At 43.6% G+C, this 19688-nt stretch overlaps 1 protein-coding gene across 13 annotated transcripts in view; it reads right to left on the reverse strand.

Annotated features, from left to right (window-relative positions):
• The window catches only part of LOC144126106 (uncharacterized), a 43307-nt gene extending 23850 nt beyond the window's left edge, over window positions 1-19457 (reverse strand). For 2 of the 13 annotated variants that reach the window (XM_077660037.1, XM_077660035.1), the window contains exons 1-8: window positions 19252-19454; window positions 18608-18811; window positions 14043-14082; window positions 12097-12293; window positions 8884-9002; window positions 8681-8757; window positions 3749-3871; window positions 63-147 (exon numbers count right to left, since the gene is read on the reverse strand). In XM_077660037.1, coding sequence (XP_077516163.1) covers window positions 63-147; window positions 3749-3871; window positions 8681-8757; window positions 8884-9002; window positions 12097-12293; window positions 14043-14082; window positions 18608-18693 — 727 coding nt within the window. In that variant the 5' untranslated portion in view covers window positions 18694-18811; window positions 19252-19454. Of the gene's footprint in view, window positions 1-62; window positions 148-3748; window positions 3872-8680; window positions 8758-8883; window positions 9003-12096; window positions 12294-13391; window positions 13692-14042; window positions 14083-18607; window positions 18812-19251 lie in introns of those variants that run through there. The other 11 variants (XM_077660046.1, XM_077660042.1, XM_077660045.1 and 8 more) reach the window with 7 other exon arrangements.
• Window positions 19458-19688: the final 231 nt, after the last annotated feature.

Below are 19688 nucleotides of genomic sequence, written 5' to 3' on the forward strand. Positions count from 1 at the left end.
GGTAATTAGCCAAAGTTCACTTTTAGACCCTAACACAGTAACATTCTCGAAACATGCCTCACCTCTGACAAAGTCCTTGGTTTGGAACACATCAAAGGGGCTCTCGTGAGCAGAAAATGTGGGCACCTGATTCAGAGGGCAGAAGGCCTAGGAGAAAAAAAGCAGTAGATCTGACATAAGACCAATGCTTCAGGAAGACTGCTGCCCTCGACATACTTTGGTAAATGCTAGTAAGCAACATTTTGCTTCTTATTGACTTTGCAGATTAAAAGGAGGATTCACAAGGTATACTAAATGCCGCAGCACTATGTCATGTACACTTCTGATAAGCTTTTTTTTTTCTTTTTATGAAATGGGATCTCAATTTTACACGTGTTCCAAATGAAAGCAAATTTAACAAGTCCTGCATTTAGGGGACACTTTTTGAGGTATGCATGATTTGCATAACAGAATGTGTACAGCCAAAGGCAGTGCAAATGGCAGAGACATCAGAGAGAGAAATGTGAATCAAGCAGGAGTCTTCACCCTCGGCAAGTATCTTCTCCCTGCCCTCAGGTGCACATTTCATGGGCAAGGGGGGCCGCCAAGTGCTACACAGTGCTCTCTTGCCGAACTTTTAGGACGCATGTCTTGCAGGAGGAGGAGGAGGAGGTCAGCCCGAAGAAGAGACACAAGATGACTGCAGACGTGGTGTATAACATGGTCGCCTCGAGGAGGTGCCAGACAACGAGCAGTTTTTGATAGTCCTTCACTTAACCAACACAAGACCCGAGGAAGTGCATTTTGTTTTTGCTCGCTCACATAGCCAGTCTTGCTGTGCCCTAGAAACAGCGTCAAGAGGACACACACTGGAGATATTGGCAACAAGTATAAAGAAGACAATGATCATCAGTTTTTTCAAGCGCAGGGGGCATACTCACACCTGCTGTCAGCACACGTGCATTCTGCACTTCAACACACACACCCTGGGTACCTTTCATTTTTCTTTTTTTCAGTCTGCCTTTCTCTCCTGAGGAATATCACAATGGTCCTTACAGGCACTGAAAACTCATTAGTGACATCTACCATTTTCCTGGTGTGACGATAATGTGTGACGAAAGTCTTCCCCTTCCTAGATGAGAAAAGCACAATCATTAATGAGGGAAGACTGCAGACACAAAAGCAAGGCAGTGATTGAAGGTAAGCCACCACTGCTGTACTACAGCACCTAGTGCCTTCCAATCGCATTTTGTAACCCATGCAACCTCAAATGCAGAAGCCACAACAATAACGCCCCCTGAACAAGCATACTTGCATGTGAATCTGACTGCAACTAGTGCACTGTGGATTTCATTTGAATTTTGCAATAGCTTATGCATAGTATGTCGTACGTGCCCACACATGTGCAGGAATATAGTAAAATACACATTATGTCCCAGCACCAGACAAGCATGGTTTTTGCGAAAAGGCCCTTTCTGTACAAGTCCAGTAGAAAGGCTATCTTTTTATAAACAAAATAAACCACCTTTTCAGCCACTGATTGCATGCAATATTTTCCATCACATGATCGGAAGAAATTACTAATTTCTAATTTATTACCAGTGAGTAGCAAGGCAGTGATCATTTTGTACACACCCCATGAAACGTACACATGGCCAAATGCCACATCAAAAAAGATAGACTGAACGGTCAATTTCTCACAGAGCGGGGTGGGGTTATAGCCAATGCTTTCAGGCAGCTCTTTTCAACACTGACAGCAAAATACCTTATGCAGTCTTCATGCTTGCCGTGCAAGCACTAATACCTTACATATAAAAGTACTGCACCTAGGAAGTTATCTAAAGAAGTCCTCTTGGTGGAAGCTGTTTATCAAACACGCAATGACTACTACTCCTAGCTAGGTAAACTGTAGCACACTTCTTTTGTAGCAAGGAAACGGCAACCCGTGCCAGGCAACGAACTAAAATGCACGAAGCAGTCATTCGAACGCTGGCTGCAGCAACAATGCTGCATTACAATGCAAGGGGACTGTCGTCTCATGTCGTCAACGTTGCGGACACAGAACGCCTCCTTTCACAACGAGCCTCCCCGGATTGACTTCTCCTTGCTGTATTTCTAAGAACTTTTCTAGAGCGTTTTTTTGCTCCCCCACATCACTACAGAAAACTGGAAGCAAACAAACTCCATAACATCATCACAACTCCACTGTGAGCTCCCTAGTTAAAAATATTGAGCTCAGTACAGTTATACAGCTGTTTCAATGGATGAGTGTGGTACAGCTTATTTTAAAATACGTGTAAGGAATGCAACATGGTTTCAGTGGCCGTCTGGGACCATACTCCTCCCACAGGTAAGCCCTTTTATTAGAAATTACTTTTTAAATGTTGAAACATCAATAATTTTACTACCTCATGTAATGAAATGAAATTTGTTACAGCACGAAGGTACCAGAAGGACTCCCATAACTCGGTCACATTAGCGTATCCAAGAAGGACCACATTTTCGAACCAATCATTCTGCATTATTCTCTTCTGCAAAAAGCAGTCACAGAATTGCCTTCAAGGAAACTTTAAAGAGGAGGGGTGGAAGGAGAAGCGGGAAAAGCCAACATTAATGTCCCAAAGCGACTTTGGCTATAGGGAACACCGTAGTGAAGGGCTCCGGAAATTTCGACCACCTGGGGTTCTTTAACATGCACTGAGATCTCGCAGTACACAGGCCACTAGAATTTCATCTCCATCGAAACTCGATCGCCGCGGCCGGGATCGAACCCGCGTCTTTCGGGTTAGCAGCCGAGTGCCCTAACCACTGAGCCACAGCGGCGGCACTTTGCTTTGCATTAAGACTGAAATCTGAGAGCATGAAGGATAAGGAAGATCAGGCAGAAAAGCATGTGGAAAAATAAAAAAGAGATGTCCCTGGGCTCCACAAATACCTGAGCTTCCAGAATTACACCAGCAGACGTAAACTGCTGTAAAAAAAATTCTCAGAAAACAAATTGGAAATAATTTGTGAATAGAAGGAGGTTCGAATTCAAAGTCAAGGAAAATCAGAAAAATAACCCTTAACTCACAGCTTGCTGCGGTGTACAGTACTCCAAGCATTCCTTGTAACATGAGCTCAAAAAGGAGAAGTGACTCTTCGCACAAGAGACGAAACACATTTAACCACCACGTCTTCATTTTGGTACTGTAAATATACTGTTCCGATTTATCTATGATACCCTTTGTGCACCACATTAACCCAAACTACGCTTAGTACACCTTGCCAAGAATGACTCATGTGCTGCCAAACTGAACATTACTAATGTTTTCTTTTTCTTGGATGTATCAGTCAAATTCCCACTAAGACATCAATATAAAAATAGTTAAAAAAATAAAATTAAGCTTCTATTTCAAATACCAACGAATGGAATAACAGTAGGGCCAGTGAAAACTGTTACTGCGTCAAAATCCTGGCACGTAAATATCTCTGCCTATCCCAAACAGAGCAATGCAGAGATAAAGCAGAAGCCGTTCTCCAAATAGATGAGCACTATCTTGATGCCCCTACATTTTTCCACTAAGAGCGAGGCAATCAAAACGCACACTGCTCATGCTCTTAAGTAGCTTGTGCACTTATCAAGAGATGCATTCCAACTGCTTCCCTTCTGCAGACATGGCAGACCCTTCAATAAAGGAGACAAATGTACAGAGACATACAGACATAACCCATGTAGGCATGTGCAGCACTCCGAACACAGAATGGGGCCCTGTCAGGGCTTGCTCACCTTAATGGAAAGGTCGTGAATCTCACGGCGCAGACCACCATCCAAGCAGACCAGGGTGACAAAGAGGCCATTCTCCTGCTTGCCGCTCACTTGACCAATCACAGTGTCGCCCTTCTTCAGACACTGCAAGTGGGCAGCCAACAAAGCGAACAATGTTTTTCACTTTCATGCAGCACAGGGGCGCAGGTGTGATTCGCCTGGAACACTTACGTCCTTGATTACAGTAACTGGTTGGGGTGTTCAAGTATCTTGCTTATCTTATGCTTCACTTCCGTGTTATCAATTCAAACACAAGCAGTATGCCAACATTTTCATAACATGTTATATTAAAGTTTCAGGCAGAGTATGCAAATTTCAAGCGCACTGAAACAAAAATTTGACAAGTGAATGTTACTCCGTATTGTGGGCATCAGTAAGTGCACAAAATAAGCACTAAATGCAATCTAAAGTACACTTTCCTTTAGATAAACCTGGAGGGACATGCAAAATTTCACCAGAAAGAGCCCAAAATATCTTCTACACAAAAACAAAAACGAAATGCTCTAGCACCAAACGATACAAATAGACCAGCATTACTTGCACTATGCGCGAGATTGGACACAGCATCATGGCAAGTTCATGCGACTCCAGAGCATTGATCAAGTTATTTTTTTCACTGTCTCCTTTTTCACACTTCCCTCAATGACCGCTGTGCTGAGGGCTCTCTGTTTTTAGAGCAAAAGCACTTCTAGCCGCATTGCCCGATTTCTCTGTGTGAGCGTGCGCGCGCGTGTGGAGCCTCTCAGTAGCAACTATAAATGGCTAACTGGGTCAGTGGACACTTGGTTCGCATTGTGATTAGAAGGTGGCATCCACCTACAAGTTGAGGCAGATATACGCTTTTCCTTTTCTCAAAACCAGGGGAAGGTTTAGACTGCACTGATTTTGAGGAAAGGAAAGGCGCATAGCTGGCTCCTGGAGTCAGTGGACACCTCAATCACCCACCTCAAATCCATGCTTTTGCACAATGCTTCATACTTAGCAATGCTAAACCACCAGCCATTTCTGCTATCCCTCCAGCCCCGAATTTCCAAGGGTGCCGCCCCCACTGGGTAGTTTAGCGGCCAAGGCTCAGAGATGACATCATCTATGGTTTTTCGCCCTCTCATGTCACTCCTTCCACAGCACAGCCAGTGCTGGCGTTAGCAGCTGCACAAGCAAGTGTGCCAATATGCCTCTGCGCCCGTAATGCGCACACAGCACTGAAATCTGACCATGATTACCTGCGTATTTGTATCGGGCAGGTGTAAAGGTGTTCACGCTTCCATTTACTTGTGCCCCTGCATTAAGTCCTTTTCCTATTTGCTTTTTTCCTTCCTTCAAGTGTGCCGCTGAAAAGAGTCGCTATGGCTCACTGCAGCAATTCATCTTAACTGTTTAAAGAGAGGCCCACGGGAAGCAGTATGTATTCAGGGTATCTTGTTTACTGCCATTTCTATGGAAAACCAAGTCAATGCTCTTCCATCATTCGTCACACCTGAGAATTTGCTTAAATGGGAGCCTAAAGGAAGCGTCCCTTGCTATACCCAGCAACATCTCACTTGGTGCATAGATTTGTTCACGACTCTGGGTTGCTGCCTACGCAATCATGCAGTGCCCTTTGTATAGCACCGGCTACAAATACTTCTGGATGATACAACTGTCATGCCCTGCCATTTAGCAGTATTCACCTTGTTACCCCAGGCAGGCCCATTTTTACCAACGGCGCATAAACGTTTTGGGTCCTTGCCTTCCAACACACCATGAACGCTTTCACTACAAGGCGTGCATACATTTACTTACACCGAGTTAAGGGAAAATGCATAGTCCTAACCTTTAGCTGCTGGTGATGACATACAAGTTCTTAGTTTCAAGACATCTGTTCATGCCCAAGAAATCACCACAGATGGCGAACTTTATGCACAGTACATACTGTCATATATGGCATATAATAGCATGGACTTTCACTTTAGAGCTGTAAAAGAATGGTGCACATCAGTTGCACAATTCCAAACACAAGGTCAGTGCCAACTGTGTGACAGGGTGTTCCAAAACAGTTTTCACGTAGCACTGCAACATGGCAGTGAACTCCCTGGAACAAAAGTTTGAATGCATAGCTAACTTGCTTTGACCGAGGAAAATCTGGACAAAAAAAAATTGACGGCCACATGGGGACAAGTTACAGTAGTCAGTAAGTCTATGCTAAATGGTAAGCAACCCTTAACATAATGTGTGCAGTGACTCAAGGACAAAGGAATAAAAGACAACGCACTAGACAGTAGTTCTCATGTCCCAAAACCTTGGTACACAAGTGCCTGTATTTCACCTCCATCAAAATGTGTCTGTCATACAATTACCTTAAACCATGGACTATTGCTGTTACTTGTAACTTTAAACTTGCATACGGCAACTGTATTTATTTTATGGTGCTCAGCTGCTGAGCGCCATGAAATAAATTTCACAGTTACCAAATGAAGCTTTCAAGCCACAAGTAACACTGTTTATAAATCAAAGCAATGCATGTCTACCTCTTAACCCTTTGACCTGCTATGGACACAATTGTGTACAAAGCAAACTCGCAGTTTCTTTTGGCGGTAGGCAGCACTTAGCAGAAATTTCTTTGTTTCGGCTGAATTTTGCATATTTCCCCGTCACAAATGGTGTGGTTCTTTAGGCCATATAGCGAACGCAGTAAATAATATTTCTCAAAATAGTGAGTGGGGTAGTGCTTCGTCCACCATTTTAGTGGATACATATTTTAGCACCACAGCACTAACATGTCTTTTTTTCTCAATTTCAAGCGTGACGTCCACCTTTGAAATAGGACATTTCCATGATTCGGTTTATGGTTTATGGGGGTTTAATGTCTCAAAGCGACTCAGGCTATGAGACACGCCGTAGTGAAGGGCTCCGGGAATTTCGACCACCTGGGGTATCTTTAACGTGCACTGACATCGCACAGTACACAGGCCTCTAGAATTTCGGCTCCATCGAAATTCAACCGCCGCGGCCGGAATCGAACCCGCGTCTTTCGGGCCAGCAGTCGAGCGCCATAACCACTCAGCCACTGCGGCGGCCATTTTCAAAATTCTTCAGGTGTTTTCTTGAAGAGCTGCACCATTTCAATGTTGTCATAACTTTATATGAAAGTCTATGGGGTGTTTTTCCTAGCTTTACCACATAGCAAACCCGGTATCGTCGTATTTTTCTGGTTTGTACACTTTTCCAGCAAAAAGCAAACAGCAAGAAAGCTTTTTGTATGCACTGATGCATTTGGCTAGCAGCAGCAAGGGGCTGCTGAAGATGCAGTTTCTCCGGAGGTGCCCTTGTACCACAAAAATTCATTACCAAGCCAGTTTTCCAAGCCCAGATAGCTCTTACTGTCCCGTATTGGGTTTGGCTCGTTGTTAGTTCAATGAGAGATTTGCATTCTAATGCTTCCAAGAAAAAAGAGCCAATATCCAAAGGTACAACTTAAACTTAAGGGGTGAGAAAGTGCTCTTTGGGGACCGAAAATCACGAGAAAACAAACCTTTCGAAAACTTCATTTTCCAAATCTGCAGCAAATATTCTAGCTATTACGTTTTCCCCTACTATGTTTTTCCATTTGTTAGATATATTATTAGCTGCAATTCCAATTCATAATTCCAATTTATACTTCATCTTTATTCTTTTTTGACCATTTTCTAAAAACAAATTTTAGACTATTTTCAAGTTTACAAGGATATCTCAGCATCTGGGACAGACAGAGCAATAATTCTTGCTGCAGCATGCTGCTAGAGGTATAAAGCACGATAGGTTTACTCAAATTTTTTGTGCACTCTAATTTAGACTGCATGTTAATCAGTCCTACCAACGGTGAATTTCAAAAGAGCCGCAAAATAACTAACAATGACTTAATATGAAAAGTACTTCCAACACAGCATTCCTTGTTTGTTATATGATGTATCTAAGCACAGGTTTATAATAGGTTTCTAATTACCTTTTTTCTACTATATTTGCAAACAAAGGAATGACCTCTTTCACTATGCCAATTATTTCTCCAGAATGTGTAATATCTTGAGAAATAATTGGCATAATGAAAAAGAGATTACATGTTTCATTGAAGTCAGCTCAAGGAACTGAATTCGGCTATGCGGTTACATTACATTTGGCCCAAAAATAAAAACTCCACCCCCTCAATCATCCTTGCATTAAGGCAGTTTATCAACATTTCTAGCAGGCTTCATTGGCTGGCTACAGAGACAATCCATGGTCCATGGGCCTTTACACGAAACATGTCGACAATCTTGGATGTCAGGCTATTGCCACTACAAAAACCTTGACAGCTGTTCCACTGGCATTCAAATGTGCACTTTTGCATAAAGTAGCCCATGAAGAACATGCTGTGCGGAAACTATAGCAGCTCTTCACACATAACAATAGCTGTGATAACTGTGATGTGTTTACAACAATAAAACTGAAAACAGACACTACGGTAGCAGTTTGGAGTAGTTGGTAATAGTAAGGTACACACACTGCGGGCGGAACAAGACGAGCAAAGGAACAGGGTGTCCCCGTGTTGTGTTGGCACAACCGCTACTCAAAAACTATTTCATGTCATGTACTCACATATTACCTATTAACATAATTTCAACAACTTCACATAACTTAAGGATGCTGCATATAGGCTGTGGCCTTATCAAGGATAGCAAAAATAAATTTTGCAAGCCCTACAATAACTCGCGACCCCACCTCAGCTATAACTAACTGCTCCTTACAGGCCTTGAATCAAATTTTCACAAAAGAGGAACCCCACTCCACTTTCACTATCAGCACACACATAGTATAGATACAGGTGTATGGATATAAAGCACTCCAGCATAAAATGTCTTCCTTGAGGTCTTCTGCATAGTTTTAACCATGGGCTGGTACCTCGAAAAAATGCTTCTTCCTTTCGCTGGCAGGCACACTCATGAAGCTCTCCAGAGGAGGCATGACGGCACAAAGCTCTGAAAATAAATGAAATAGGGGGAGGGGGAATAGAGAAGCGTATAAGTTCTCACATTATCCAGGCCACAGAACGTATCAGTTCTAGTCCACTCACAAGCTTAAATAGATCGAACAGCAGTCAATACCTTCATTCTCGCCATCTGTGGTGGCACAAACAGGCACAGAATCCCAGGTCTTGTACAGCACGTCTGCCTTGTGTGCCAGAAAGCGGATGAACTTTGACCTCTTGGCTGGATCCTGAAGTCTGTAAAAAGTACCACACCCATATTATAAAAAGCTCTCCTATGCACTTTTTTTTGCATTGCCTTTTTTTCTACGCAAAATGACACAGTTGTTGAGAAAATTCCAAACAAAGCACCCAATTTCCTCCCTCACATCTGCCACAAAACAGTGGTGATCTTAAGTCACTTTCGTAACATGACAATTTCCTGTACTCTGAGCAAACAATGTCACGACATACTTTTTTAGGGTGGAAGGGTAGCTACCACTCAGCACAGGCAACTGCAATGTGCTTTTCGCCTCTGATCAAAACGGATCCCATCACTGTTCCTGCCAATGAAGCTATAGTTAATAAATCTGCTTTACACACTGTGGGGATTGCGTTTCTTGAGCGACCTGAGTGAGCGCCCACGGCTGTCGTTGCGCTAGTTAAGACACACCCTGCGGGGTAACTGCATGTGGATTGCAGGCGGCCACGCTGCTGGTCCTCCTTTGCAAAGGAAGCGCTTCTGAGAGCAGCTGTCAGTCTTCCGTTCCTTCCGTTCTTCCTGTTTCGACCTCATGTCGTCATCAGTCACTGCAAGTTACGTTTAAAGCGTTTTTCTGGCAAGAGGTCACGGGTGGGAAATGGACAAGGAAGACCTCTACCGATCAGAGCAGCAGCAAGGAGCGTAGTGCATTCCTACCGGTCCCCTGGCCTCTGCCAGGAGACCAAAAACGCGGGTGGTGAAACATGTGCACCTTGTATGTATACCCGTGTTTAGGCCCGAATGAACTCCTGTCGCCCGCCTGTGCAGCGATGGCACTCCAGATTCGGGGAGGGTGTGATCTGGCTGGTTCTATGTCACCGCCAGCTATTGCCGGTGGCAACAAGTAATGAACTATTGGGATATGACCGGTGTCATCTGGATGAGCTCTGCACATTCTCCCCCCTCCTTCGTACTGTGTCGCACCGTTTAACCCTCGTGCAGCCTGCATTCGCCCTTATCTGTGCCGTCATACGTGTAAGGTCTCTGCTCTGTGCATGCAGCTCAGCAGGCCAGGTTCTGGTACTGCGGCAGAGCTATGGGCAGCACTGAGGTCTGGGAATTAGTGCAGTGTTCTATAATGCAACTTACTGTGTAATAAACACTTGCACTCTCAAATAATTGCGCCCTCCTTCCATCACACAGCGAATGCGCAGGCACGCGATTAATGTTAGCTGTAGCCTCGGCTTGCTCTGGCCCGAACCTGTGTTATGTGGGCAAAGTGAACCTAACACCCATTCATTGGCAACACCGCAACATCGATGCTCGGAACTGCTACAGAGCGCAGAACGCTCTAGACAGCTCACATCCCTGCAGTCACTACATATGCTGACCCAGTGAGGCCTCAAATTCAGCACAGCATGAAGCCATGAGTTTGTCCCCGGAAGACAAAGAAATTGCCACGGAGTGGCACACAGGTACTATCAAGGACAAAAGTTTACAAGACACGAGTCCTTGGAAAAACATTTATTGTAGCTCCACCTTGCTACTCAGTCACCTGATACTGTTACCAGAGGAAGGAGCATTTAGGCTTTTGATACTTTCATACAATATCAGGCGACTGGGTAGCGAAGTGGAGCTACGATAAATGTTTTTCCTAGAACTCGCGTCCTGCAAACTTTTGTCCTCAAAGTACGATCTAATGTTGCCAGAATGCAGTGCCTTTCACCTCAAATGAATGAGTGCTGAAGAGTGTACAGAAAACACTGCTGCTTAATTGGCAATATTGGGGATTATAAATCTCTTCAAAACACAAGGAAAGCACATTGGGCAAGAGTAAGCTTAAAATGATATGATGAGGATAAGGGCTTTTAGGTTCAATGCACATGGTAACTGCGCTAGAGACACGGACAAAGATAGAAGGACACCACGAACGCTAACATCAACTGGCTTTATTCCAGACAGGCACATGAATATATAGGCAACGTGTACATCAGATCACACCCTAAAGCGCATGTGCAACGGCACCTTCTTGTTCAGGAAATCTATTTCTTTAGATGACAGTGATACCGATTGGTTGCTTACGCAAGGCTGTCGTTCTGTGTGAATGAGGAATGCTTCCAGTATTTCGCGTTGTTTTTGATCTGAGCTTACAAAAATGACCCAAGGTCCGAGTTGTGCTGACTGCACCCGATAAACTCGGAAAATTGTGTAAAGCTGTTAATGTTGCCTCAATTCTGAAGAAGCCCCTTTGCCCGATAAAACATCAAAGGCCAATTGTGGCCTGCAGGACTAATGTGGTATACAGAATTCCCCTGTCATGCGGGAATTGCTACATCGGCCAAACTGGCAGTTGTATCAATGTTCGGCTTATGGAGCACAAGCTGGCTGTCGAGGCATTATCAGGTCCGGGACACTTGGCGGCACATTGCAAACGATGCAAGGATAAATGTTCTCCGATATTTAATCAGACCAGGGTCATTTTTGTAAGCTCAGATCAAAAACAACGCGAAATACTGGAAGCATTCCTCATTCACACAGAACGACAGCCTTGCGTAAGCAACCAATCGGTATCACTGTCATCTAAAGAAATAGATTTCCTGAACAAGAAGGTGCCGTTGCACATGTGCTTTAGGGTGTGATCTGATGTACACGTTGCCTATATATTCATGTGCCTGTCTGGAATAAAGCCAGTTGATGTTAGTGTTCGTGGTGTCCTTCTATCTTTGTCCGTGTCTCTAGCGCAGTTACCATGTGCATTGAATCTAAAGATCACCAACTAGCCCAGCTGTCTGCTTTAAGGGCTTTTAGGGTTGACCTATCTGGTGAAAAGCTCCATTGCCAGTTTTACAGGAAGGTGGAAAAATAAATGGAGCCATTGTTCAATTTCTATAGTCTGGATTGGGACTTCTACATGCAAGTAACTGTCAAACTAGTGAAAATTTAACACTTGTTGAGCAAACTGATGCCTAGGTGAATGCTGAGAAATTACTCCCTTCAAATCTGCTCCACCTTCAGGGAGTCCTCTTAACACACTGGACAATCAACCACCTTCTTAGTTGGCACCCAAAGCCACATTCCATGATCTGGCTCGAATGAATGAACAGCCGACAACCGGCATAAGAGAAAACAGCCCAAGGGCACTAGGCTCACAGGGGGTCCTTGGAATCCCGCTGTTTGCTGGCCTGCAGGTCGGCACGGCTTATGCCCTGCAGGGCAAAGCCTACACGCTCGATGCCCTGCTCCTCCTTCAGGGCAGTCAGCAGCTCCTGGCCATAGTTGAGCAGCGGCTGCTTCAACAGCTGAGGATCCATCCTGGCCTCAGATTGGTCTTCACTGCTGGGACCCTGCTGTTCCAAGACAAGTACACCAAGCTCCGGCTCTGAATGTTCCAAAACCTCGCCTCAGCCATTTTACCCCAAACATTCACTACATGATTGTCAAGGCTGCAGCTCAGCCGAGTTCTTAGCTTTGTGCATGGACACTGCCACCCTTATTTGACAAGACCAATTAGTAATTACCCACTGAAATAAAACACCAATTATGTATACAGCACATAACAAGCTATTACTAAATATAATGACTGTTTACAGATCTAAGCAATCTGCAAAAGCTGTTGCTGCAGCACGACCCTTCTCAGCGCTCAAAGTTGAGAAAAAGGAGTGGGCGGAATTAAGTTTTATTTGGTAAAGACAGATAAAGCTCAATGCAAACGGGTCTTTCCACTTGCAAGGCAGCACATTTTTTCTTTAACAAAGAACATAGTTGCAGTCACACCATGTCAACATTCAATATTTACAGTAAAATAGCAGGTGTAGAAATACACCATCAGAATGCAGGTTGAAAAGTGCTCAGCAACTGAAGATAAGCAGACTTCATTTTCTTTCATTTCTCATGTACAATCAATGCTTCTGAAATAGAAAGATTATTTAGTAAGCTGGTACAGTTTATGAAATAAGACCAACACAAAATTTCTCCCTGAAACTCAGCCATGAAAACAATCGGTGATGAGAATGAACGGGGCAAAGTAGCTAACTATGCCATAAAAGCCAACTTCAAGATGGTTTTCAGCATTTTGTGCACTTCGAAAAACTGCCACCTAATCGCGGAACAAATAAAGCATCACAGCACAAGTGGAGCTCTTAAGCTATCTTGCCAAATAAATTGTTTTTACTTCCAAAGCAAGTTGTATGATAAAAAGCTACTAAAAATAAGGTAACTTATCAAAACAAATAATTCCAGAAAATTAAGAACGGCAAGGTTTTGAAACGGGTGAAATTGATGCAGCACTCTCATACACAGCATTCCAGTCACACACCACGAACCGTGATGGACGCTTCTATCCACGTAAGCAGCTCGCTACGAGTGCTCTCACACAAAAGTAAAAATGGCGAGCAAGGCTATGCAGCAAACAAAGAAACAAAAAAACTCAAAATTCACCATAATACCTCAGGGACATGAGGGAACTCCAAATCCAGGCCCCCCAACATGAGAAGGCCGCTGGCTTTGTACCACAAATGCAGCAGGAACAGAAATGGCTTCTTCCTGACACAATGAACTATCGCTAGCACAGATCGAGCGGTGCTGCTTCAATAAGCCTGAAAATTGAAGTCGACTCCAGAAGCAAAATCTAGGCTGCACTAAAGCTACGCTTGAAGATGCCAAGAAATCCGACACGTATTCCACAAAGCAAGACTTGCAAGCTGCTACCTTATCACCGTCTTTTCTTCATTTACATGCCCTCTTACAATAAAGGTCACCAAATGCCAGCTGTGTCCAACGTGCCTCGCACAAAGGCCACTTGCACTCGCACAATGCTTCCAGCCATTAACGCCGCTTTCATTACGTCTCACATAACAGCCTCAACGTGGCAAGTCTGTTTGAAGAACTTAAGAAAACTCTCATTGCAACAGTTTGACTCCCTTTTTTTTTTCTTAAACAACACTCAATGCAGACTGTAGTAGGTTGAGTTCAGAAACAAACATTTCTTGCAAAAGAAACGTTTCTTGGCAGATTCCATGCTGTTGTTTGTCTTTAAGAATACATTCAGCTCGTACATCCATGGAAGAAAGCTAACAAGGATGCATAAGGCAACACACCTGGCAAGGTTCGTGCTCTGAAGGCTTGTTTTGCAAGAACCTGTTTTCAAGAAAAAAATAACATGGAACATGAAAAAATAAAATATGCTGTTTTTTTTTCTCCAACGATTATCGATCAGTAGCAAACATTTATTACAGTAATCATGCTTTCTTGAATATGTGAAATTCATCTGACATGATGACTGTACTCTCCTTGGACCAAACATAGATCTCTCAGTGCTGCAAGTGAAAGAGGTATCAGTACTGAAAATACAATAAAAGAGCAGATTGGACTACGCCAAGTTTCCAAAACATGCATTTGGTTACAACAGAGGTGGATTCACATAAAGAACCAAATCGCAGTTTTACTCCGTTGACTATGTGTCACTAACTGCACACAAAGTCTCACTGTGCATGGTCCTGTCACACCAACTCACTGTCACCGAGACAAAAGACATGGTGTGCATGCACTAGAACTGCAATCTGGTCAGCTTTGTGGACCCGCTTCCAAGACGTCAAGATTTAAGCTACAAATTGTAAACTATTTCCCAAGGTAACAGCTGGATGGGCATGTGTTGGCAATACTTTACCATGTTGCCACAATCGAATATTTTCTGCAGTCAGTGGATTCTGAGAAGTTTAAATGAAAGCAACCAGCCACCATGGCCACCCTCATACTCCTAAAACTGATTTGATCTAGTTAGGTATGACTGAACAGTACCACTGGTAAATGAAATACCAAGACGGAGTCATCACTAATATAACTAAAATACTGCCAGCAAAAGCAAGTTTTTATGAACCAAGGCACCAGTTTTTCTATCTAGCCTGGGTATAGATCCTAGTGGGGCACCATACTTATATTTGCAGCAATGCACTATACATGGAGATATTTTTTGAAATGACAGTGGTGGGAATGGCCAAGAGCATTTCAGAGCAGGCTTTGTAGCAAGTGAAAATTCAATATGGAGCAGCTTCCTCATGTTATGAAGAAGAGTCCGAGGGTGAGTAGGTAAAAAGGCGAGCACAGAAGGCACAAACCTACGCCATGGTTTGGAAAATTACAGTGCGCTGCAGATTTGAATGGCACAGGGTTTCAGGCAGTCGTCTGGGCCAGGTCTGCATATTTTGTTAAATGTGCCAAAACTGATATTGTTTAAGCAAAAAGAATTAGAGAAATTTTGCACTGCTGATATTAGCACAAATTTTTATGCCCTAAAGTTGTAGAGAATGTTGAAAAACACCCAATTTAGTTGTTTTCGTCACTATCACTTAAGCGTAGTTTCTTTTTATAACTTAACCTAAAGAGGAACCTGAACTAGTCTTTTTACCGCGGGAAATCGATCTACACGTCCCAAACATTCTTGGAAACTTCGAATTATTGTCCAGTGCAGCCAATTTGCCTAAATTAAACCAGATTAAACGTTCCGGCCTAAGCCTTTTTTGAACTCAATGCTAAAGGTAGGAGGAGTCAACCAGTACGTGTAGTGCCTTTCAGCCAGACCCGTGGCGGCTTCGCTTTCACTTTTATTTTGTTTTTCAGGTTTCTGTGAATAAATAGTTTTAGTCGCAGGCAACATAGCCACAAATTAGGCCCACGGAAATAAAAATATGTGTGGACTCTGATCTACGTATCACTCCGCCGATGGCAGAGTGGCAAGCCGCCACGGGACTGGCTGAAAGGCAGTCTACACGTTGGTTGACTCCTCCTGCCTTCAGCGTAGAGATAAAAAAAAAATGCAGGAGCCGGGTGGTTTAATCCAATTTAAATTAGAAAAATCAGCCGCACAGGACAATAATCTGAAGTTTCAAAGAATGCTCGGAACGTGCATATTGAGTTCCCGCGGTAAAAAGATGAGTTCAGGTTCCTCTTAAGTACATGTCCATTTTGGACAGTATTGGCTGCACTGCAGATGATGATGCACAAAATGCACACACCGTGTGAAGTGCTGAAGGGCTAGAAAGGTTTATGGGGCGTTTAACATCCCAAAGCGACTCGGGCTATGAGGGATGCCATAGTGAAGGGCTCCGGAAATTTCGACCGCCTGGAGTTATTTAACGTGCACTGACATCGCACAGTACACGGGCCTCTAGAATTTCGCCTCCATCGAAATTCGACCACCACGAGCAAAACTGGACAGGGTTGGATTCTGTCTTCCTCATCGCAAATGGGCAGAGAGAACCAGAGTCATGCCTCTGCACCTTAACCAGTAGCCTGTGCATCTTCGCATTCGCCGCGGCTCTTGTCTGCTGGAATAGCATTTTGCCGTAGCCTTGAAGCGATTTCATCAAAAACCGCCAATCTGAAGTAGCATGCGGCAGGTTTTATGAAATGACACAGGTTGACAAAATTGGCGCAGCATTCCCATCACTGAAATGAGCCAAATCTAGTAACCAAAAAATTAAGTCAAATTTTGCTGTAATGGAGAGCTCATCATATATCTTACTTTTGCAAAGGCTGCAAGAACAAAAGGTGCCCCTTAAAGTCTAGAAAACCTGCATGCAAATCCTATGTCAAATGAGAAATGAAGCAAAAAAGACGAACTGCGCAACAAAAAAGGTCTGGAGAAATGAACCAGACCTTGCTGATCTACGGATCAAAATTAGTCAAATCCACTCATGAGAGCCGCCTTTGTCAGCTTGAGCCTCATAGGTTGGACTGTTTAGGGAGTGATTTTGTTTATTCCTTCCCCAGCGATATTTTCTCACCGACTGTGAAAGATATGAAGAAATTGACAGAAGATCCGAACTCAGAAGCCGAGATCATAGCCCCGTCACCGATGAAGCAAGGATGCACCTCTAGTACAGAAAATGTTAAAGCGTTTAGTTGGGCTAGTTGGCAGTGGCTGTCTCAATTCATCACTAGAAGCGAAATAGCAGAGGCAGACAAGAAAAGACGATACAAGCCATTTTCCTGTCGTTCTTCATCCTGTACGCGTCTACCATTTCACTACCACCCATGATTTTAGAATGCTACAGTGAAGTAAAATATATTCTCGATCCTACACATTCCAACTAGTTCACTTTACCACTGACGAAGTGTGAACACTAGAAAAGAAGGCTGTCACGTCAGTGCTTGCCACAGAGGCCTGGTATTCGCATTCATTTGCTTGTGTTGAAGCACTGCAGTGCCATTGATTTCACATACTGAGTGTTCTGTTTTTCGGCTGTATTCACAGTATAAATTTAAGCTTTTTAAGGCTCAGTGGTTAGGGCGCTCGGCTACTGATCCGGAGATCCCGGGTTCGAACCCGACCGCGGCGGCTGCGTTTTTATGGAGGAAAAACGCTAAGGCGCCCGTGTGCTGTGCGATGTCAGTGCACGTTAAAGATCCCCAGGTGGTCGAAATTATTCCGGAGCCCTCCACTACGGCACCTCTTTCTTCTTTCACTCCCTCCTTTATCCCTTCCCTTACGGCCCCCGCCAATATATGAGGCAGATACTGCGCCATTTCCTTTCCCCAAAAACCGATTATTATTATTAATCATTATTATTTTCATACACAGAGCTTGAAAACTGTAGAAAAAAGTTTTCTGAACAAAACTGGGGTAAACCCAGAGTTTCACATCGAAAAGGGTGAAATCCAAAGTTTACATGCCAATAATGAAAACTTTTGCAAAACTTTTCAATGCATCATGGTGTATATTTGCTCTAACATGTTGCCCTCACAGCTTGGATACCACAATGGTTTGCACGGACAACTTTCACGAATTCTTCCCGGCTTGTGGTTAGGTGGATTTGGCGCATTTCTAAAAAAAAAGGAAGAAAATGCTCTCTATATACCCTTGCCACTAGGCTCATATGACTCATACTGCAGTGATGTGCTTGCCACCAACCGCACAAACATTCCAAAATGTGTTGAGGTGCTCAGGAGTGTGCAAAACTGCTCCTATTTTACAAGCTCATGCCGATACTGAACACGGCACAAAAGCAAATGAAGGATAAAGCACAGAAATGCGATAAAAGTGCAGACTTGCATTCTATTGGAGAAAGAGGCCTATATGCATCTCTGGCTACATAAAAAAAAAAAGCTTGGAAACAAAGGAGAAATTGGTCTTAACCAAACTTGGCACACCTGTCGTTTTTCACCGTACTACAATGCAACAGATGGCTGAAGCATCTTGTCCTCCGTATTTTTTTTCTTTACAACCCCAAATCCAGCACAGCCACAGTTACGTCAATGCACAGCCATATGTGAACAGCATTCAGGTCTTTTTCCTTTTGCTATGTTCAGACAATGCTCTACATGCTCCACATACATGTAATATATTAACTTTGCCTTTTTTTTCACAATATTCAGCCCGTTCAATTGTCTACCACCGCTCTTATAGTTTAGCTTGCGCAAACGGTATGAAGATGAAAGCAAATTAAAATTAACCATTAACTAATGTCCACAACATATCTGTGGACACCGACTCCAGGAATAACTGAAGGGCCACACATGGCTTTGTGCTATTAGGAAAGCTCTAGTGGGGCTCTCGCTGTATTTGCTGACTGGCAAACAGGAAAGAGCACGCGTTGTTAAACAAATACAAACACCTACAAGCCGTAAAACACAATTCAGACTGAAAATAGAGGCGTCAACGTACCTGTGGTCTATTTTCCACTTAAAAGACCGACAAAGCACATCATGCACCACACAGCGTGGTGCGCCTATCACCACTCGTTCAGTCATGTAACACCTAAGCGATCATTAAGTGGCCATTCCATTTTTCTTTGCCTTTGGCAGTCAAACAAGGGACACCCACTTGCATTGCATTTGCCTACAATCATACTCGAAATATGCGCTGAATCTGAAACAGGTCAAAATAACATTGCAGGAAACGAAGCATCCTCCCAGTAGTTCCGGACAATAAAAAAAAAAACTGCATGCACACAGACAGAACCGAAGTGCTTCACAAGCTAATGAGCACAAAAATCATCCAATGATGCTCACGTTATCAACATAAAGCTCAATTTTCGTCAAACAAAAGGGAACAAACAGGTGTTGCCGACACTTCGGCGCACCTTGTCGCGTCTCCCCAACTGGAAAGCGCGTTCGTTACGACAAACCAGCACACTCAATTAAAATCACTACACGCACAGTACATAAAAATTTATTCGCTTGCATCAAAAAGCAACGAAATAAAAGTGAAAGCTTTAATCTGCATGTGGACGTTCCAAAGGAAAGCCAGAAGTTAGGCTTAGAGAGATGCTCCATTTTCGCCGTCGTGCGCAGTACAGCACAGCTTACCTAAACCGAAGCTGGACAGCCCGATGTGTATCCTTCGAAGAGAGAAGAAACACTACACTGCCTCATTCGTAATGAGGTATACTTTCTCCAGCAAAGCCACCGAGGTTAAACGTGAAATTTTCACAGAAGCCTGAAAACACCGCACGCCTCGTATTAGCAATGACTCATGAATAAGATAGCAACGCCATGGCGCGATGGCTTATGGGAAGGCGGGAAAGTATTTTGATGATTTTGACCCTTGTTCACTGCCTTGTTTTGACGGTCTTGGTTTTGACGGCAGAAGCAGAAGCGCAATCTAACTGGATGCAATCCTTCAATTAATTCGTGACTACTGACTAAGCTGTTTTACAGCAGCATGTCACTCTGTTGAAGTGCGTCTTTTTTGTTGCTTTTATCCACTTCTGGTGCTTTTCTTTCGTTGTCTTGGGCCCCTGGAA

Source organism: Amblyomma americanum, chromosome 3, assembly GCF_052857255.1.
Source record: "Amblyomma americanum isolate KBUSLIRL-KWMA chromosome 3, ASM5285725v1, whole genome shotgun sequence".
Taxonomy (NCBI): Eukaryota; Metazoa; Arthropoda; class Arachnida; order Ixodida; family Ixodidae; genus Amblyomma; species Amblyomma americanum.